Raw genomic sequence first — 21,508 nt, 5'->3', positions numbered from 1 at the left:
TGAGATTCTTCCAAATGCCCAAACTGTCTGGATGTGCCACCAGAGATCAGCTACATGCGACTAGTCGCAGGATAGAACATCTTCGGGTTCTCGAAAGCAGGAGCTTGGGCCACCTTATCAGCACGTGATATACATAGATATCTGCCCCGGAATAAGAAAATCCCGCTCCGAAGAACTTTTTTGTATTCCATGCGGATCAGCCAAAAAGAAAAGTGACCAGTACCTTTCTCACGAACAGTGCTGCTCGTCAGACCCGTCAAGATGGTGGGGACAGGCTCAAAATCAAAGCCTGTACGGCGCCTGAAAACGGGCACAGAAACCACGAAAAATCACCGATTCGAGGGCTTTTCATCACGCATCAGCAAGCTCAAAATCGACCCGATCCACCGCGTGCGCCGCGCCAGTTTCGGCGAAGATGAAGACGAAACATCTTCTTATTTCCGAGCGGCCCTCGATCATTGGTTCGAAATGAACCTTTCAGACAACTTTACACAATTCGTACGGCATGTCAACCCTCTTTCCGAGAGCTTTGCGCAAGTTCTGTATCATGAAGAAAAGATTATGGGCCTATTGGTGGAATTCATCGAGAAGAGAGACCAGCTCTCTATGGAGCCGCTTTTGAGCTTGCTTGCGCAATTTGCTCGGGATCTGGGCGTCAAGTTCGAAAAACATTTTGCTACGGCGGTGACACTGGTGTCATCCGTTGCAGCGACACATCCCGATATTGAGGTCGTTGAATGGAGTTTCACTTGTCTTGCATGGATCTTTAAATTCCTTTCCCGTCTGTTGGTACCGGATCTGCGACAGCTGCTGGGTATCATGACTCCATATCTCGGGAAAGAACGACAAAAGCCATTTGTGGCGAGGTTCGCCGCTGAATCGATGTCGTTTCTTATCAGAAAGGCTGGCCTGGTTTATTACAAAAACAAAGCACCCCTCGAGACTGCCGTCTCATTCCTCTTCGATGATATCTCGAATGCCGCCGATGACAACAAGGATACTGAAAACTACAGGGAAGGATTGATGACCATGTTCTCTGATGCTATCAGGGGAGTCAACAACGGGCTTCACTCCAACGGCATGGATATCCTAAATTGTGTTCTAAGTCAGATCCCGCCGACTAGCGAAAACCACAATGACCCTGCAGAAGTTATATTTGGTCTGGTCGTCAGTCTTGTCCACGCCACGACTCCCGACACCTTCGGACCCGTTCTCGACACGGTCAAGGCTTATATTGAAGATCGTTCAAAATCTGCCCCGAATCCTAATCTCTCAGAGTGCTGCCGTATAATGTTGCTGATTGTGACAACTCGCAAGGGTGTCAGAATCCAAAACTGGAAGACTGTTCATCAAATCCAAGTGTCCCTGCTCCAGCAGGTGTCGGCATCTGATGTCTCATCAGCAACGATATCACAGATCCTTACAAGCGTCGCATACGCCCTTCAGATGTCCCCCATGGACGAGTTGCTACCTTTCCTTCGCCCTATCATGGACCTGGTGTCTACAGGCCAGCTTTCCAAATACTTCTTATTCTTCTGCGCAACATTCTCTGAGTGGGGATCGGAGCGATTCCAGAGCTTGGTTCTTTCCCCTTTCCAAAAGTTTATCAACTCATCATGGCAAAAGTCAGAGTGGGAGACTTGTTTCACCCTGCTACGCCTGCATGAGGCTGGTTGCATCACGCCCGAGACCTCACAACCTGGCTACGTTTCCTGCCCAGATGCCTTCAAATCTCGCATCACTGATTCATTGGAGTACCCCACGAAAGATGAAGCCTTTTTGAATGCGCTGGTGAAGCTTCCAGGCGCTATCTCTTTGTTTGCAGATTCTGTTACAATGTCCAATATTGTTTCCAAGTTGCACGATAACCTCCTATCAGCGTTCCAAGATGGTGCAGCTGAAGGCAATGACGCCCAGACGAAGGGCCTGGTGTTTTTCCTTGGTCAAGGGTTCAAAACCTATGTCGAACTCGCCAACAAAGTTGGAGAGCTTGACTCGGGCCTCTTGAAACTGATCATTGCCACTGCTACAAAATTCTCCCGCCTCCCAGTCTTTTTGGAGGGTGCCCTTGCTTTCATTTCCTCTCTCCCAGTGGCAGCCGAGCTTGAACACCCCACTCTGGAAGACTTTGCTCAGGACTTGATTGTGAACCTGGCAAGCCCGTCGCACAGGCTGAGACTGGTATCTCTTCGGATTCTACGGGAGTTAATCGTTCGCATTGCCAAAGATGACCCCTCGCCCGTGGAGTTGGCCATTGAAGTCGAAGAGAGTCCACTGACAATGGACTCCGTGAGGACCATCTCTATGCATATCCGCAAACTTGCGATTCTCTACCCCCAAATTGCTCACCGCAGATGGATGGCCACCTTGGTCCCTTACTTTTGCTTCGGATTGTTCTCGAAGAAGTTGGCTCCATTGTGGGATGACTCTGCTGCTGCATTGAAGACTATTTGCGAAAATCCTGAGGGTGAGAAGATTGTGTCCGATTTGTCTATCCAGTGGCTGTCAGAGCGGGATACCGAAGCGCCCAGCGACACTCCAACAGAAGATGATGAAAGCTCTTTCGTCAAGAGCAACTTCAAGTGTTACAACGTTGCGAAGGTCGAAAAAATACTCGCCGCGAATACCAAGAACACCGAGGATCCGTATCATGTACTATCTCAGCAATTCAAACAGGACCACACCGTCGCAGACATCCTTCCCGCTTGCCCACGAACCCATGCACTTCGTGTCTTGAACGCTGCACCGGGCGTTGCTGAGAAACGCTCGCGCCAGATTGTGCCATTGTTCTTGTCCTGGGCATTGCGTGAGGACCAAGATGACGCGCCCCCAACTGGCGAGACCAAGGTCGAAGATGCTAAGTCTGGTGATGAGCAAGTACGTTGGGGATTCCGGGATCGATTGTCCATGCTTGCTTTGTTCGCGCGATTCCTCAACCCCATTGTCTTGTTTAAAGCACCCGAGGTTCATGCGGCAGTCCTGGGACTTCTGAGCCATGGTAACTCTGACCTGCAGAAACATGCTCTCAAAGTCCTCTTCACCTGGAAAGATCCGAATGTGCGCCCGTATCAGGAAAACCTGCTTAATCTCTTGGATGAGGCCAGGTTCAAGGATGAGCTTGCTGTCTTCGTACATGTTGGCGACGAAGATAGCCTAATTCAACAAGAGCACCGTGCTGTTCTCCTTCCCGTGGTCCTTCGACTACTCTATGGTCGAATGATTTCTAAGGCTGGCTCGGCCGCCGCTGGCCAAGCCGGCAGACGAAAGACCATCCTTCGAACTATCTCGCACCTCTCAGAGCACGACTTCGGTCTTTTCATGCAGCTTTCTTTTGGCCCTCTTGCAAACGTGCACGTTGTCAAAGACAACAATGAGTGCGATCCGACTGCCTTCCAAGAAGAGTTGACAAGCCCAAGAAGACAGCTGGGTCTGCTTAAGCTGATTGATACTGTCTTTGAGACCCTCCAAACCCGTATGACTGAATTTGCATCGCAGACGATGGATGTAGTTGTCTACTGTTTGGTGCGAGCATGCCGGGCGATTTACAACGAGGGTAGCGATCGTCCAGATGAACGCCTCTTGCCTGTACTCCAAAATATTCGTTCGGCGTGTATTCGCTGTCTCAATTTGGTCTTCTCGATTGTCCCGAACCATGATTGGGCTCCCTACGTTCGTATCATCTTCAAGGAGATGATTGACAGCAGATTGGATCAGTTCCCTATTGAGACAGCGCAGGGTGTTTCAGGCCTTCTGCGATTGTTCTCCACTTGGGCTGCTGCCCCACGGTCAACATTCTACTTGGTGCAGCACAATGACAAAGTCTTGACTAAGGTAATTGACTGTCTCGCGGTTGAGTCTGCCCGCGACGAAGTCAAGAACTTTATCTTGGACGAGGTTCTCATGCCGTTGGTTGAGCAGTCTACGGGCAAAAAATTGCAGGAAACTGAAGAGATGCCTGACTTCCCAGCTGAGCAAATTAAATCCGAAGTCCTCTCTCCTTACCTGGAGCATGCTCTCTTCCATCTCGGTCGTCTTCTCAAGAGAGGCCCCTCGAAGCCCGTTCTTTACTCCGGAGTCAACGCTCTTTCCCTAATCGCCCCTTGCGTCGAATCTTCCAAAGAGACCGCCAGTCTTATCGGGATTACAACATATCTGCTTCGTCAGCCTGTGGATCGTGTCAGCCCGAGAACCAAGTCTGGTTTATTGAAAATCCTCGAACACTTTTTGCCCTTGTGGGATCCCAAAGAAGATGCCGAGCTTGCCCAACAAGTGTTTGATGCGGTGTGCTCCATGTTCGATTACTTCAAGGATGATGCGAACAGAGAAGTATTGGCCCGGGTGTTTAGTGCTTTTGCTATCCACGACGAGAACCTCAAGATTGTTGCCGAATTATGTGCAGATCTAAACTCTCGCTCAACTACAAGACTCGAACCCGATTATGCGAGACGATTGCAGGCTTTCAGAATAGTCAGCGACGAACTATCTCAGACTTTGAGCGCGAAGCAGTGGAAACCTCTTCTCTATAACATGCTTTTCCATTTGAGGGATGAAGATGAGCTTGCTATTCGATCTAGCGCCTCCTTTGGTCTAAGACGATTTATTGACAGAGCGTCCACGGAACCAGACGCAGACTTTGAGGCACTCATCAATGATGTTCTGTTTCCCTCTCTTCAATACGGCATCCGACAGAAGTCTGAACTTATTCGCTCTGAAGTTGTCGCTGTCATTGGCTACTTCGTCAAACTCAACCCCACCAGACCATCCGTGCAGGACATGCACGTCCTTCTCGTCGGTGATGATGAGGAGGCCTCTTTCTTCACCAACATTCTTCACATCCAACAGCACCGCCGGCAACGTGCATTGCGGCGTCTGGCTGGAGATGCAGCTCAAGGCAGCATTCAGGCTACAAACCTGGGCACCATTTTCATTCCCCTCATTGAGCATTTCATTTTCGAGGATGCTGCTGATGAAAACGCCCACAACCTGATTGCCGAAGGTGTTGCAACACTTGGTGTTCTCTCAGAATGGCTGGAATGGGGCCAGTTCCGAGCAAACTTCCGGAGGTACCGCAGTTATATGACAAGCAAGCCTGAAAAGGAGAAGAACATCCTCAGACTGCTGGGCCGCATGTCTGACGCGCTGTCTAGTGCAATGAGTCGAAAGAAGGGGACGGAGAACCAGACTGATGGTGAGGTCGATAAGATGGATATTGTTGAGCAGCCCATGTGCACGCTCGCCAAGACTGTTCCTTCTCTTACGAAGGTTTCAACGGAATTGACCACAAACTTCATTCCTTTCCTGACGAACTACATCCACCACAAGCAGGAGAAGGAGATGAGTATGCGTCTGCCCGCTTCGATTACCACTGTCAAGCTTCTCAAGATCCTCCCCGAAGAAGAACTGGCTATTCGTCTCCCGCCAGTCCTGCTGGACGTATGCACAACCCTCAAGAGCAAAGCACAGGATTCCCGTGACACCGCACGGAAAACGCTCAACGAGCTCGCTCTTCTTTTGGGTCCTGTCTATTTCGGCTATATCCTCAAAGAACTTCGCAACGTTCTCGCCCGAGGTTATCAGCTTCACGTTCTCTCATTCACCGTTCATTCCATGCTTGTGACCACCACTGATCACTTCAAGCAAGGAGATCTGGATTACTGTTTGAAAGAACTGGTTGCGGTTGTGATGGACGATACATTTGGCACAGTCGGCCAAGAAAAGGACGCTGAAGGATACACCAGCAAAATGCAGGAAGTCAAGAGCAGCAAGAGCTATGACTCTATGGAGCTCCTTGCTAAGGTCTCAACTATCAGCCAATTGTCAAATCTGATTAGGCCTCTGCAGGCACTCCTATGTGAAAAGCTCAATTCGAAGCTAGTCAACAAGCTTGATGAGCTCATGCGAAGAATTGCCATCGGTCTTCTGAGAAATCCTGACGCCGAAAGTCGCGATATGTTGGTCTTCTGTTACGAGGTCATCAAAGAGGCCTACCGAGACAATGCCCCAGATGCAGGCCCGGCTGCGCCCAAGACCAGGTACGAGGAGCGGTTCTTAGTCCGATTGCAAGGAGCCAAGCGGGGCGAGCACAGAGGTGCAACATCTTCTCATGTTTACAAGTTGACCCGGTTCTCGCTGGATGTGCTTCGTGCTATCCTCAACAAGTTTAATTCGTTGTTGACAGCTTCTAACTTGTCGGGCTTCATTCCCATCATTGGTGATGCGCTTGTTCAGTCTCACGAGGAAGTGAAGGTTTCTGCTCTCCGTTTGCTCTCCACGATTATCAAGCTTCCGCTGCCAGAGATTGACGAGAATTCACACGTCTATTTCACCGAAGCAGTAAAACTTGTTAAGGAGTCTCCTAGCACCAACTCCGAAGCGGCACAGGCCTCCCTGAAGTTGATTTCTTCCATGTTGCGTGAACGAAAGGACACCAAGCTCCGTGACGGGCATCTTGCATACTTGCTCAAGCGTCTGGCCTCCGACATCGAGGAGCCAGATCGCCAAGGTGTGACTTTCAACTTCATCCGCGCAGTCATGTCCCGGAAACTCATCGTTCCCGAGATGTATGAGCTTATGGACAACATCGCCACTATGATGGTGACGAACCAAACTCGCTCTGCCCGGGATCTTGCTCGCGGTACCTACATTCATTTCCTGATCGAGTACCCGCAGGCAAAGAGTCGCTGGAACAAACAGCTCGCTTTCTTTGCGAAGAATCTGGACTACAAGCATCAGTCCGGACGGCAGTCAGTTATGGAGGCGATGCACGCGCTCCTTTCAAAGACCGGCCCAGAATTAGCACAGGATATCATCAGCACCTTCTTTCTGCCTATCGTCCTTGCTATGGCGAACGACGAGTCGCCGGAATGCCGTGAGTTGGCTGGTGCATTGCTAGGAGAGTTCTTCAACCGTGCGGATCGGGAGCAGATGAAGACTATCCTTACTCCCCTTCGGTCGTGGTTGGAGCAGACCGACAACATGGCTCTATGCAGTATTGGATTGCAGGCCATGCGGATCTACTTCGAGGCCGAGCAGACCGAGAAGGACAAACAGGCTCGTTTCGTTATCGACATCCTCCCCGGCTTGATGCAGCCCGTTCTTGATGACCATGAGAATGGCAATTGGGAAGCTCTTTACTATGCCCTGCAACTTTTCACAAAGCTTTGCAAATCGGCTTCCCCGCTTGCTCTGAGCCCGGAATGCGCTTCTATCTGGACTTCCGTCCAAGAGTGCTTGTTCTTCCCCCACGCGTGGGTCAAGACCTGTGCTGCAAATCTTGTAGGCCTGTGGATGGCTGATCTGGCCAAGACAAATGCCGCTGCTGGTTACGCTTCCCTACCTCTGACTGGAAGTTCCGGTCTCGCCATGGACAAGCCGGCCATGCTGCAACTTCTTCGTGCTAGTCTCCGCAGTCTACGTACCCCTGGCATTGCCGAGGAACTTGCTATGCAGAGTGTACGCAACACTGTCTTTCTTGGACGTTGCTGCTCCCAAAACGGACTCGAACTTCCGAAACTGGCAGGTGAGGATGTTGAATCCGAAGACGAGGACGAGGATGAGGATGCTGGCAGTGGAGCTGAGGGAGAGGCAAAGGAGGAAGCCAAGGTGGAATACAACAGATCTGCGATTCATTACATCTTCAAGCAGGTCTCCTCCCTTTTGCGGCGGGAAACTATCTCCGGCCGAGCGAACGCTCTCGTCCCCAAGACAGCTTCCATCACACTCCTTGCCGCGCTCATCCGCCACATCGAGGTTGAACAGATCCGTCCTTCTCTGCGCGTCATCCTCATTCCCCTACAGCATCTGACGGATCCATCCATCCCGGCGCCACGCTCATCGGATGAGACCTTCCAGAACACGTACAAGTCTCTCGTCTCCAACTGCCACGAGGTCTTGGATCTCCTCCAGAAGAAACTCGGCACCACCGAATACGTGGAGCATATTTCTAGGGTCCAGGCGGCTATCAAGGAACGTCGTGAAGGACGACGGGCCAAGCGTCGCATCGACGCCGTTGCTGACCCTGAGAAGCACGGACGTGATAAGATGAAGAAGAACGAGCGGAAGAGAGACAAGCGCCGTGAGAAGGGCTTGGAGCACCGTGGAAAGAGACGGGGCTGGTAGAGGATCTGACATCTATTCGCATGTCTCATGAAATGGTGTTATTGGCATACAAAAAATTCAGGCGTTTTGGTGGGATGGATTACTTATATTATACTTGCATTGTATATACCTTCTCAGAACAATTTGATTTTTCTGTACAGACCTTGTGTTTTCTCAATATGTGTAGACTTTCTGAGTTATGAAATTAAGGTAGTCGACTAATTTCTAATGTACAAATTCCCCAATATATTCCTTTTCTCGATGCTTGGATCCTGCCATGCTGAGTAGAGAGTTTTCCATCGCCATAATATACACGCCCAAGACCAAACAAAAACACCTGATATGCATCAAATCCACAAAGAATCTATGGAATCTATGTAGGAACCTCACTTTCACTCGCTTTCACTTCAAATGAACTCAAGCCGACTTATCATCATTGCGTGCTCCCAGGATCTCCTTACCCTCCAGGTCATAACTCTTCACAGACCCATCCTCCCAGAATTCCAAGTTGCCATCCGTATGTCCATGGGTCAATGTCTGACCCTTCTCCTTCAACAGATCTTCCAGGGTTGTCTTCTTTTCGAAGAAGACACCAAGGTGATCACTCATGACATGGCGCGAGTCACATGAGGGACACTGGATAAGGACAGTTCCACGGTGGTAGCCTTGCTTGGACATGCGATGCGCAGAGCGATGACCACACGGCTTGCAGGTGAATGTAATGCGGTAGGCTTCCTCGTTCTTGCGACGCTCCTGGTTCTGTGCTTCCCATTCAGCCTCTTGCTCCGCCTGGCTTTTCGGTGATTCAGTGAGAGGGCGAGGAGCGTGGGAGTTGTATCGCAGCTGGGTCTGGGCAAGGATACGCTGCGATTGAGGGAGAATAGATGACGGGCGAGCTGAGCGTAGAGATGGGAATTGTGTCGAGAGGAAGCGTGAGGATTGTGCGCGTGCAATAGTAGTGGATGATTGTGCTTGCGACACAAGAGCATTCAATGGGCGGAGACCCGAGGTGAAAGAGCGCATGGTGATAGTGTGTGTAGAGGTATACAGGTATTTAGAATCCGAGAAAGAACTTCAAAAGATATAGAGAAATTTGCAAGGCAAAAGGGAGACTATTCGGATGGAAAAGAAAATCACTGAAATGACGATGCTCGGTCAGCGACAGACGGAACTTTAGAATTTCCGGGGTTGGCCTCCGCGGAGAGAAGAGCGCAGTTCTTCTTCGACCTTTTTTTCTTTTTCTCCTTGGGTTCTCTATTTACTCACTTTCTCTTGGTTTTACTGTGGCCTTCAATATGGCAGCAATGAGGGCTCGTCACAAGATTCGAGCTCCCCGAAGGGTTCGTTGAGCGGCGGGGTCAATACTATGAAGCTATCCGCTAACTAGTTATACTTCTAGGGAGTCTCCCATGCCAATACCGAAGATTTCGACTCTATATGGACGGTGCTCTCATCATCGTTGACTGAAATTAATACCAAAAATGCCTCGACCCTGGCATTCGAAGAGATCTACCGTCATGCCTACAAGATCGTGTTGATGATGCGGGCTCCTGATCTCTACGAACAAGTCAAGCAACTGGAGCAGGACTGGCTGAAAACCAACGTCCGAACCCTCGTTACTGATTCAATTTCTTCGAGCCTAGTGCGGGCGCAAAAATCCACCGATGCGCAGGACCAGTCGAGTGAGAGGAGGGAGGCGGGGGAGAAGTTCCTCACTGTCTTGAAGGATGCTTGGGAAGATCATCAATTGGGCATGGGCATGGTTACCGATGTTCTTATGTACATGGTGAGTTCTTTTACACTCTATGGTATTTCTATAATGCTCTAACTTCCTGCGCAGGACCGTATGGTAGCAAGCCGTACTCACCCACCCATCTACGTTGCCTGCATGGCTCTATTCCGAGACCATATCTTACGAGCCCCCGTCCGTGCCGGCTCCGCTTTGACTGTCATGGATCTGCTCGAATCCACCATACTGTTCATGATCCAACTGGAACGTTCTGGCCACATCATTGAGCGGCCCCTCATTCGGCATTGCATACAAATGTTGGAGGGCCTCTACGAAACTGCAACAGAGGAGGAAAGTTCAAAGCTATATCTAACCGAGTTTGAACCAGCCTTTCTCGAAACGAGTAAGGAGTTCTACCAAGCAGAAGGGCAACGGCTGTTGGAAATAGGAGACGCTGCCACGTTTTGCCGACTCGCGACCCAACGGATCACTGAAGAAGAAGAGCGATGCCGCTATATGTTGTCGGCCACAACAGAGCCTAAGGTCCTGGAGTTGCTTGACGAGCAGCTGATCCGGAGCAATATTGACGAAGTCGTCAATCTCAAGGGAACTGGTGTCCGACGCATGCTGGATCACGATCAGTTGGAAGGGCTACGGAATGTTTACATGCTCAATAAAAGAGTCGACAAAAAGAAGCAAGCTTTGACGAACATGGTCAACAAACGGATTGTGGAAATGGGCAAAGAAATCAATGCTTCGTCTATACTCTTACCGCAAGCCCCAGGGCAGTCGGCAGACAAAGATGGCGAAAAAGAGAAAAAGCCCGAGAAGGGCAAAGATAAGGAAAAGCCTCAGAATCAGCAAACAGTGTCAGCAATCCGCTGGGTCGACGACATCCTTGGCCTCAAGCGGAAATTCGATAACATTTGGGAGAACGCCTTCGCCTCCGACCAGGGCATGCAAGGCTCAATCGGAGCCAGCTTTGCCAACTTCATCAACATGAATGTACGGAACTCTGAGTATCTGTCTCTCTTCTTCGATGAAAACTTGAAGAAGGGCATTAAGGGAAAGACAGAAAGCGAGGTAGATGTTCTCCTGGACAATGGTATCACATTGTTGCGCTACATCAAGGACAAGGATCTATTTGAGACTTATTATAAGAAACATCTATCACGCCGTCTTCTTATGAAACGCTCTGTCAGCATGGATGCAGAGAGACAGATGATCTCCAAGATGAAATTGGAGGTCGGTAACCAGTTCACCCAACGCATTGAGTCTATGTTCAAGGACATGACCATTTCGGAAGATCTTACCACCAGTTACAAGGAACACATTGCGCGCAGTGGTGACCCTGACCAGAAACCCGTGGACCTGGAGATCAACGTTCTCACTAGTACCATGTGGCCGATGGAAATAATGGCAAGCAAAGAGGGAATGGTCCAATTGCCTTGCATTTTCCCACGGGAGATTGACACACTGAAGCAAAGCTTTGAGAGGTTTTATCTCGACAAGCACAGCGGCCGTAAACTGTCGTGGCAAGCTAGCATGGGCACTGGCGATCTTCGAGCCACTTTCGTACGTTCCAATGGCAAAGTCCAGCGTTATGAACTCAACGTGTCAACATATGCCATGGTCATCCTGTTATTATTCAACGACATCCCAGACGGCGAAGCCCTCACCTATGACGAAATCAAAAGCCGCACCCGGATCCAAGACCACGACCTAACCCGCAACTTGCAATCGCTCGCCGTTGCCCCAAAGACCCGGGTTTTGAAGAAAGACCCTATGAGCAAGGATGTGAAGCCCACGGACCGTTTCCTTTTCAACCATGATTTCCAGAGCCCCTTTGTGAAAGTGCGTATCGGAGTTGTCAGCGGCGGTGCGAACAAGGTCGAGAACCAAGATCAACGCAAGGTCACTGAAAAGAAGATGAATGATGAGCGCAACGGTACGATCGAAGCTGCCATCGTCCGCATTATGAAGTATGTCCCTTTCTCCATATATATCCCTATATGATCTGACAGACTAACCTTTGGCACAGACAACGCAAAACGCTTACTCATTCTCAACTAATGACTGAGACTCTTTCGCAACTCTCCGCTCGCTTTGTTCCAGACGTGAACATGATCAAGCGTCGGATTGAGAGTCTGATTGACCGCGAATACCTGGAGCGAGTCTCGGAAGAGCCACCCACCTATGGATATGTCGCATAAAGTCAGACTATCTCGGTGATCTGGACTCATTTGCTCTGGCTTGTTATGATTTTATGATCTGGGGTGTCCTCGCATCTCGGTGTTTGTGTTTTCAGGAGCTTTGCGTTTCTCTGAGCTTAGCGATTGGCGTCTTTTTTAAGGGATTGAAAGAAATGAAATGTCCGTAGAAACCCATCTGATTTGATATTTTGTTTACTGACCAATGGGAACTGCTTTGGCAGGACATGCATAGTATCTCTCAATCTATCTACATTGGTAGAAGCAAATTCCCATAGAAATAAGAAAATATATCATAAAATAACCCAAACGCCACTCCGCTATGATGAAGTCGAATATCAAACCCCAGTCCCAAAAAGAAAAGCAAAGACTCGAAAGAATCATAATAATTCAACCTCCCCTCTCCCCCAAGCCCCTTTAACCCCTTCCCATCTGACAACCCAAACATCTCCCATCCGCATCGTAACTCCCGTCTCATATTCCTCCTCCTCCCCACCAACAACAACCGGAACCTCCGCACCAAGACACCGAACAAAAACAACCTCCTTCAAATCGGGCCCCTGGATCATACTGGTCCCACCGGCATTATCATCCAACCGCCTCAGCTGCCGCGGGAATGCCCCCATAAACGACCCCGCGTAGTGGCCAGCCAGAAGGGTCTGGTGTGCATGCAAGAACGACGTCTCCGGCTCGGACAGCGGAGCGAGATCCGTCAGCTCTGATATATCCGGCACGGAGTCCTCGGGCTGCTGGTTGGGGTTCTGTGAGGAGGCGGTTGATTGTGTTTGCGAGGCGAGGGGGTTTTTGTTGCGCGAGGCTAGCAGCACTAGGTAGTGCATGCTGTATTTTGTTATTTTGGCGAGTCGGGCTCGTAAAAGACTGCGCACTATGTATTGGCTGCGGGCGAGGTCGGTTTGGAGGATTGAGAGGCGGAGGTTGAGGTTGGGGTTGTGGGTGTTTGCGGTTGTTGGGAGGGTTGTTTCTGACGACGCGGCTAGATCTTCGATTGTTTCGATCTGTAGGTGTCGGATTGTATTAGAGATCGTTCTAGGGAGTATTGCTATGTAGCTGCTGTGTAGGTGCTGTGTGTACCTGTATCCGCACGCGGTCCATTATGCGCTCCATCAGTGGCGCCGGCCACGGTAGTACCTCCGACACGGCGCGTTCGGCTACCCAGAAGCGCGTGAGCAACTGGTGGTCCAGCGCTGCGGACTCCAGACTGGCACCTGGACCGCGGTCCACTGACGCGAGAATATCGTCGATATCCATGAGGTTGTCGCATTGAGGAAAATGCAGAGCGGAGCGGGAATATAGGGCGGAGATGGGGTGCCTGGGGCACTAATCAGCCCGCTAATCTCAAAATATCAATCGCAATACATGTTCATGTACCTGCGAGGCCGGTTTATAAGAATTGAGCTGAATTGGCGAGTTCAACTGGCCCAATCTCAAAGTATTTGCCAATTGGACCTTTTGCTCTGAAACCAGGCGATCGGCAAAGCACACGATGCCCCAGTGAATCGATTAGGGCCAGTTTACTTTGAAAGAGCAATTCTAATTTGGGTTATTTAATTCAAGTCCATTTGGCCGTTCAAGATGTACAAGTATCATTAGAGAGAACTGTACGAGAAAGAACCTAGAACTTCATAACCCAAGTCCCATTTTTCAGGGATCTCAGACAGACTAAATGCTTGAACTCAGCTGAACTTCAGTTAGATATGACATGGAAGACACGAGGAAGCATTAAGTAGTAGGCGAAAAAAAGAAAAAACCATCCATCCATCCACCCACGCGGGTATGCGATCAAATAAAAAGAAGAACATATTTCGCAATTGACAACGCCGTAAACCATTACCTTCCGGCACATTTATCGGGATATATGCAACATCGGAAGACCTTAAAAACCATGCTCATTAAGCTTTGAAAAGATGCGTATGAGTTTAGTCCTTGCGGCCATTGGGCGGTGGGCCAGGTGGCGGCGCATATCCGTTGGTACCGTACGCATTCGGAGGCTGCTGCAACTCGATGCCTTGCTGCTGTGGTGATGCGTTTTGGGCACCAAAGTAGCCGTGGTGCTGAGGGTTCGGGCTGTATTGAGGGGGCGCATTTTGCTGGTAGTAAGGGTCGCCGTAGGGAGGTTGTTGATAGATGGGTTGGTTTGGCGGAGGAGGTCCGGGGGGAGGAGCCATCCACCCGGTTCCTGTGATGGGGCGCTGGCCATGATTTCGGCGGCGACGTGCGTTGAAGCATCTGAAACAAGGCTTGTTAAAATCGAGATCGAATGGAAGACAAGATGGGGTAGGACTCACGCGAAACTGAAGAAAAGTAGGAAGGCTACACCGACGATCACGGCGAACGCTACCCAGCGACCCCAAGAGTCCCAGGTAGAATAGCAGTCATTGCCATGATAGTAACCAGAGCTGTGAGGGATCAGCGATATGTCTTTTGACGGGTTATCACAGTGTACTCACCAGTATCGAGGGTATAGGACTGGCATGAGGGGCTAATTATTTGCGACAGAAGGGATAAATTGGGAAAAAAGAAAGAAGAAGAAGAAGAAGAACCCAATCTTCAAGGATGTGAGATGTTCGACGTCAATGGGAGGCTGGTGAGAGCGGTGGGTCCTTGGCACTTTAGGCTGCAGTTTGGGGGGAAAGGTACTGTGACTTGCCTGGCCGCCTTATTTTGTATGGTGACTGTTGTACCAGTACTTACAATTTTGAATCAAATATTTTAGAGGAGAACTAAAGAGAGTACAGCAGGGTCATTCGAATTAAAAAGGAAAAAGGAAAAGAAAAAAGAAAAGAAAGAAAAAGCAAAGTGAAAAAGAGGAAGACTGCGTGGCGCAGTTGGGGCAGGGCTGACGCACGTGAACACATAGTAGTACGTATGGAGTATATACCTAGGTAGTTATAGTCCTTATAAGTATTATACTATTATTCTATTACTCTATTATTCTATTATTATATCTTGTATATCATATCATATTATACTATAAATATCAAATAAAAATTAAATACATGTGCATATTCGGTCTTATTCTCTATAATTCTATTGTCTCTATTGAGTCGAGTGATGATGTACTACACTTTCATAGATATCCCTCAACCTTGACTAGTCAATCTAGATGCCACAATGTAATCTTTATAATAAAGTCAACAATTATTAATATACGAAGTTCCTACCATTAAGCCGGGACGGATGGCAAAGCCGGTAACGCGGTGATACTCGACCGGATTTCACTTTTCAAATCCAAACTCGCCTCTCTCTCAGCCCCATTGGTGTCTTCGTGGGTCATCTGCACCGATAAAACATGGATCCGGGGCGACATGTCGGGTTTGGTTTTGAACGAGTATGTAGGTAATACCTCGAACGTTTCCTGTACCCAGGACATCTGCCTGTCCAGATCCGGCCCGGAGAGACTGGTGTCGTTGACCTTATTTTCGAGGGTAGTAGAAGACTTGGTTCGGAATACGCTGCTGGGCCAATCTTTCGCCTTGGCAATCGGGAGTGTACAGCATGCGGTTTTGGATACGCTATCCCAGGCTTCGACCACGCGGTCCGTCTTGAGGAACTGGGATATCTGCTCCTTCATGGTCTCTCGGCCATTCGTGAGTCGGTCGTGGGCTTCCTGTCGCGCTTGCATGGGCGATTGGGCTGTGGATTGTCCAGTTCGCGGGCGCGGGGTGGTGCAGAATGCCCGGGGCTGTTCTATGGAGATGGTGCGTGAGAGTCGTGAGGGTTGTGAAGGTGCTGTTTTCGGTCGACATTGAGCCGAGTTGATTTTCTCGCTGGCAGACCGTTTGGGTAGGAAGGGCTTGGAGAGCTTGCGTTTGAGCCTTCCGGATGTCGATGGAAGGGGAGGTGGGGCTTCGTTGCCGGCGCCTGCGCCGGCTTCTGCTATAAGAGCACTGCATGATTTGGCCCGACTCATGATCCTGCGCCGAATGCCATCGCCCAGGATGGGTGGATCCGCAGGGGTGTCGGTTTGGTTTTTAACTGTGGCACTCTCAAACTGCTTGGAGGCCGTTGGTGTCCTTGTCCTCTTTGGCTTCGATAATGGATCCCGAGGAAGAGGCTTTTCGGATGTGGGCCGTTCTTTAGCAAAGAGTCTTTGCTTGACCGACTTGTTTCGATTCACAGTGTTGTTGGTGTGTTTAACAAACGATCGCTGTGACCATTAGCGCTGGAATCGGAAAATCAAGGTCTGTCAACTCACTACATCCTTCCTACTGGCTATTCCCACCCGTCGTTGCATTTCTGTAGTCGCCAAGCCAAGTTGGGTCAGGGCTTTCTGAAGAGCAGTGCCCCGTCGACGAAGTTTTGAGATTGCGACAATCCAGCCCTCCATATTGTCCATCATGGCCTGGTGGAAAGCCTTGAGGCTCTCGGACTTGAAGCAGTCCCCGTCCGTGAGTTCCCGGAAGTAGAACCACAGTGCGCCCATAGCCTCCTTTGCCTTTTGTAGGTCCTTCAGGCAGTCTGTGACGGCCAGGGTGAATCTTTCAATGGCATGTTCAATCTGATCATTATAGGCGACAACTGATAGCCGGAAATTCCGGTCCTCTAGCATCTCATCGAAGACGTCAAGGTTTCCCAGCGGTAGGCTGAGATACTGAATTCGCGTGCGAACGTCTAGTCGGATGATCAAGAAGTCTTCGGTGGTCCTTTCCAAGAAGCCATCCAACTCATTCACATGTTTCTGTAGAATCTTCATGACTGAGGCTTCGGATTTTGCCAGGCTCTTGGCTAAGAGGTGGACTCCGAAAGTCATTTGGGAGATCAATTTCCAAAATGGATGGTACCTGTATGGTTAGTTCAGTCCATCCACTTGATAGGAGTACAACTTCTCTCACTTTTCAGAGGCCCTTTGGCGCCATTTTCGCCCACAAAGCCGCTCGTATTCATCGTTCTCTAATAGGTCCCGTCGGCGGGTTTGCGCGTCAATGTCAACGATCCAATTAGTTTTAGAACGATCGGTCGTTTCGATAATTGATTCCTCAAACGGGCCCTGGAGTTGGGCAAGGGGATGGGATGGGTAAGGACTGGATGTTTTCTGAGTGTCCGGTTGCTTCGCAATATCGGGCGTGTGAACAGGAGACTCCGGCGTATCCATGATCTATTACACGTTCGCAGTGGCCCGAGTATAAGCCGATGATTGCACACTTTAGAGATAAAATGCCCCAAGTTACAAATTGAACGAAACTTTTGAAGTTTTGGTGTAATAGCCCCTATCCATTTATAAAATCACAATTGCAACCAGCCCATGGCTTTAGTCATGGTGAAGATCTGGACTGAGGATGGCTGGTGTAGATATGCAAGGTACTACTTTATATGGGATTAGAGAGAGAAATCAATAGAAAGGTGGAACTGACTTACTTTTTTTGAATAGGTCCAGTGAAACACATATATGTCAAAACAGGGAGAAGGGTATCTTATGGCCCCTTTGAACAAAGAGATGAAAGAGAGGAAAATATGTTGGACATCTTTAATTTCTTTAATTTCTTTTCTTTTCTTTCTTTTTTCTTTCTTTTTTCTTTCTTTTTTTTTTCTTTTTTTGGTTATGGGGGTTATTACGTGGTGGAGGGTCCACGTCGGCAACGTTTCCACTTGACATCCCCCCCAAATCAGCCAATGACCACCCGGCAATGTATCGAAATTGAATCAAATCACAACAACTTTTGGGAGATCGGAGAGTCTGAGACCACGGCACTTAATTTCGGATCAATGGTTTATCCGGTTTTAGTTCCTAGTATGTTTCCCCTTTTACGAAAGAGACATCCTCTAGGGCTCTACGGAGTACCGAGTAGGGCTCATCTACATGTATTAGGAGACGTGGCAAACTACGAGACTTGGCGTGATGTGGTAGGGCATGAGGTACTCCGTACAACGTAGGGCAGTTCGTGATAGCCTTACACTCCATATTGTACCCGAACTTCTTATTTTATTTCTAAACGAAAGGAGGGAATGGGAAATGATATGCGAGATCGGCAACTCTAGAAGCGGTCCATTTCGGGACCTGATACGGAGTACGGAGGACGGAGTATGTACACTATGTACAACATAGAGATATAATACGATTGACTTCAAGTGCCTCAGGCTTTCACACATTCTGTATAAACGTACAAGTAGCAACATCCTATTTACATAGTGCTACATGCACTACGACCACGTAGGACAATCTATGCACTAATATGCACTAATATGCACTAACATGCACTAGTTATCATGGATATTTCCCAAAGTTGGGTACTTTGTTTAATTTGTTTGCTTGATTTGCTTGATTTGTCTTGTTTGATCAGTTTGCATCTACATTACCTGGTGATTTCCCCCTCACTTCTCTCGTTCTCTCTCCATCGTCTTTGAATTCCAAAGGTTGCACTGTTTATTTAAAGAACACGAAGTAATACATCTAAGCTTTTGGTCAGTCGACTTCAAAACTCAATTTCCAAGTCTACTGGTGTTATAGACCTTCCTACTTAGGAAAGACTCTTGGAACACACCTTGGTATTGTCAGCTTGGCCGGGACTGCCGCAACCTAGTCAGGAAGCCAAGCTATCAAATCGTTTACTGTGACTACAATCTACAGTCCTTCTATTGTCAAGTACATCCTTCCATCTTTCGCGTGATCTCACACTCACCTAGCCTCCAGGCTGGAGGTCATTGATACCAGACTCATTATCTACTATCATGGCTCTGGGCGTTATCGATGCTACCGCTACTACATAGATTGTTCTGTTAAGCATGTCCTGTTCGAATAAGTACTTTAATAGTATCTTCCAAAAGAATCAGACCGTAAACATATCACGTCATACTGCGTTGAAGGATCCTTGTCTTGTTGCCTAGGAAGTACAACGTACAACAGCTCTTGGCCAATTGAGATGTCTGCTGTTTAGAGACACAGCCCGCAGGGCCGTACAACTGTACAGTCTAGCGACGATCTTTTTCCTCGTTCAATTCACGTCGAATCCCCGAGTGGAGCTTTGACTCTTTTCCCCTCTTAAAAACGATGCGACCTTCCCCCCCGGAGCTCCAACGGAGATCGATGAAATCCCCGGCTTAGTTCCCCCAATAGCGTGAAATAATTCCTTATCATGGTTTATTTTCCCCTCTTCTGGGACTATAAGTATCCCCAAATAACCCTGTAATCTTCACTCGTAACAAGTAACCCATTATGCGTGTCTCCCACTGGATTCCATTACTGCCGGCTGTAGCGGCGCTCGTGGTGCCATCGGAGGATGGTTCGGAGAGCTTAGAGGCCTTTTTCCGCCGCCAGCTGCCCGAGCATCCAACAGGTGTGAAGACTATCAAGACGGCTAATAATGTCACTATTCGATATAAAGAGCCTGGCAAAGAGGGTGTTTGTGAAACCACCCCGGGTGTCAACTCTTATGCGGGTTATGTGGACCTCTCTCCAACAGAGCACACTTTCTTCTGGTTCTTCGAGGCTCGCCATGACCCGGAAAATGCGCCAATTACCCTGTGGTTAAATGGTGGACCGGGTAGTGACTCCTTGATTGGATTGTTCGAGGAATTGGGTCCCTGTGGTGTCAACGAGCATAATGAATCTTATATCAACAAGAACTCGTGGAGTGAGGTCTCCAATATGTTATTCATCTCTCAGCCACTGGGTGTCGGTACGAATATCTTTCTATTCTCCTTTCCCTTTTCCTATACATCTGGCTCATATAATCGCAGGTTTCTCCTACGCCGAAAAAGCCCCCGGCACCCTTAATCCCATCACTGGTTCATATGAAGACCCTTCATATGCAGGTATTGATGGCCGCTATCCAGTCATCAACGCCACTGCAATTGATACAACTGTACTTGCTGCCAAAGCTACCTGGGAAGTCCTGCAGGGATTCCTAGGTGGTCTTCCCAAGCTGGACTCGAAGATCAAGTCGAAGAGCTTCAATCTGTGGACTGAAAGTTATGGAGGGTGAGTTCACTCTAATGCTTCTGAAATTATCTGTTGATGTATCCATTACTGACTTATTGTAGACATTATGGCCCTACTGTAAGTCAACTGCCTGTCTGACTCCTATTCCATTCGCTGGAATTGTCTAACCCTGGGCAGTTCTTCGATCATTTCTATGAAGAGAACCTTAAGATTGCCAGCGGCGCCCAGGACGGCATTCAACTCGACTTCAACACCTTGGGTATCATCAATGGTATCATTGATGAAGGAATTCAAGCCAAGTATTACCCTGAGTTTGCGGTGAACAACACCTACGGCATCAAGGCTGTAAGTCATCAAAGATGTAATGATATACTTCCACACTGACAAAGAATATAGATCAACGACACAGTTTACAACTACATGAAATTTGCCAATGAAATGCCAAACGGCTGCCAGGACCAAATCAGAACCTGCAGGTTTACAAACCGCACCTCGGTATCCGACCTCGCACTTTGCGCCGAGGCAGCCAACATGTGTCGAGACAACGTCGGTATGTAGACTGTACCTATATACCCCGACTACATATTACATCTACCAGAACAACTAACAAGCTACGGAACCTCAGAGAGCCCTTACTACGCCTTCAGCGGCCGAGGCACGTACGACATCCGCCATCCAAGCGACGACCCAACCCCAGAAGGTTACTATACGAACTACCTCGCCAAAGATTCGGTAATGAACGCCCTGGGTGTCGATCTAAACTACACGCAATCCAACAACGAAGTCTACTTCGCCTTCCAGCAAACAGGTGACTTCGTCTGGCCCACCTTCCTCGATGACCTAGAAGACATCCTCTCCCGCCCCGTCCGCGTCGCCCTTATCTACGGTGACGCAGATTACATCTGCAACTGGTTCGGCGGCGAGGCCATCTCCCTTGCGGCAAATTACAAGCACAGCAAGGAATTCCAGGAGGCGGGCTATGCGCCCTTCCTCGTCGATGGTGTCGAGTATGGCGCGACCAGAGAGTATGGCAATTTCTCTTTCACCCGTATTTATGAAGCTGGTCATGAGGTGCCGTATTATCAGCCAGAGGCTTCGTTGCAGCTGTTTAACCGTACGCTGAATGGCTGGGAATTGCCCAAAGGAGAAAAGAAGCTGAAGCAGGATTCTGGCTCAACTGGGCCCGAGTCGGCGACTCACACCCAGTCTTCGGTGCCGTTGCCTACGGCTACCAAGGCTTCTGGGTCCGGTGCGCTAATGTGAGAGAGGCCAATGGGTGGACCTGATTAAATATTGATAATATGTTCAATGGCATTGTAGTTTGAGATGTTACATATGTACGCATTTAGATAGACTACTCCCCATAACCATAGTAGACCTAAAGTACACCCGAAATGAGAGTCCCTGGCACCCACAAAGCAGAGCCACACTAGATAATGTACAAGATCAAGAAACCGAGTTGACTGACATTGAGTATTTGTTGAATATGATCCTCACGGCCCGTGGCGCAGTTGTGGCCCGGGAGTCTCGCGGGTATAGAAAAGTCACACGCCTCGTAAATGCAGATGTTTCGTC

General features: G+C 49.0%; 7 protein-coding genes across 7 annotated transcripts; 3 read left to right on the top strand and 4 right to left on the bottom strand.

The window, feature by feature from the left end:
- Positions 1-261: 261 nt before the first annotated feature.
- N7525_005268 (uncharacterized protein) lies at positions 262-8,118 on the top strand (the record flags this gene model as incomplete). The annotated part of the gene is made up of 1 exon (XM_002564955.2): positions 262-8,118. One exon carries the CDS (start codon positions 262-264, stop codon positions 8,116-8,118), a length of 7,857 nt encoding a protein of 2,618 aa, XP_002565001.2.
- Positions 8,119-8,514: 396 nt separating this feature from the next.
- On the bottom strand, positions 8,515-9,120 carry N7525_005267 (DNL-type zinc finger protein; the record flags this gene model as incomplete). Its single annotated transcript, XM_002564956.1, has 1 exon — positions 8,515-9,120. The coding sequence occupies one exon, from the start codon at positions 9,118-9,120 to the stop codon at positions 8,515-8,517; it is 606 nt and encodes a 201-aa protein (XP_002565002.1).
- A 272-nt stretch (positions 9,121-9,392) lies between these two features.
- Positions 9,393-12,039, top strand: N7525_005266 (cullin family protein; the record flags this gene model as incomplete). The annotated part of the gene is made up of 4 exons (XM_002564957.2): positions 9,393-9,437; positions 9,497-9,883; positions 9,938-11,808; positions 11,868-12,039. 4 exons carry the CDS (start codon positions 9,393-9,395, stop codon positions 12,037-12,039), a joined length of 2,475 nt encoding a protein of 824 aa, XP_002565003.2.
- A 377-nt stretch (positions 12,040-12,416) lies between these two features.
- On the bottom strand, positions 12,417-13,305 carry sld5 (putative GINS DNA replication complex subunit Sld5; the record flags this gene model as incomplete). Its single annotated transcript, XM_002564958.1, has 2 exons — positions 12,417-13,052; positions 13,129-13,305. The coding sequence occupies 2 exons, from the start codon at positions 13,303-13,305 to the stop codon at positions 12,417-12,419; spliced, it is 813 nt and encodes a 270-aa protein (XP_002565004.1).
- Positions 13,306-13,973: 668 nt separating this feature from the next.
- N7525_005264 (resistance to Congo red protein) lies at positions 13,974-14,530 on the bottom strand (the record flags this gene model as incomplete). The annotated part of the gene is made up of 3 exons (XM_002564959.1): positions 13,974-14,283; positions 14,343-14,453; positions 14,505-14,530. 3 exons carry the CDS (start codon positions 14,528-14,530, stop codon positions 13,974-13,976), a joined length of 447 nt encoding a protein of 148 aa, XP_002565005.1.
- Positions 14,531-15,220: 690 nt separating this feature from the next.
- On the bottom strand, positions 15,221-17,149 carry N7525_005263 (uncharacterized protein; the record flags this gene model as incomplete). The annotated part of the gene is made up of 3 exons (XM_002564960.2): positions 15,221-16,204; positions 16,253-16,838; positions 16,890-17,149. The coding sequence occupies 3 exons, from the start codon at positions 17,147-17,149 to the stop codon at positions 15,221-15,223; spliced, it is 1,830 nt and encodes a 609-aa protein (XP_002565006.2).
- A 2,058-nt stretch (positions 17,150-19,207) lies between these two features.
- Positions 19,208-21,196, top strand: N7525_005262 (uncharacterized protein; the record flags this gene model as incomplete). Its single annotated transcript, XM_002564962.1, has 6 exons — positions 19,208-19,670; positions 19,732-19,972; positions 20,035-20,050; positions 20,111-20,278; positions 20,330-20,483; positions 20,559-21,196. 6 exons carry the CDS (start codon positions 19,208-19,210, stop codon positions 21,194-21,196), a joined length of 1,680 nt encoding a protein of 559 aa, XP_002565008.1.
- Between the last annotated feature and the right edge of the window lie 312 nt (positions 21,197-21,508).

Source organism: Penicillium rubens (assembly GCF_028828025.1).
Source record: "Penicillium rubens strain IBT 27055 chromosome Unknown utg000002l_segment0_segment0, whole genome shotgun sequence".
Taxonomy (NCBI): Eukaryota; Fungi; Ascomycota; class Eurotiomycetes; order Eurotiales; family Aspergillaceae; genus Penicillium; species Penicillium rubens.
Note: the sequence above shows the minus strand (reverse complement) of the source record. Positions and strands in the feature narration are given on the sequence as shown.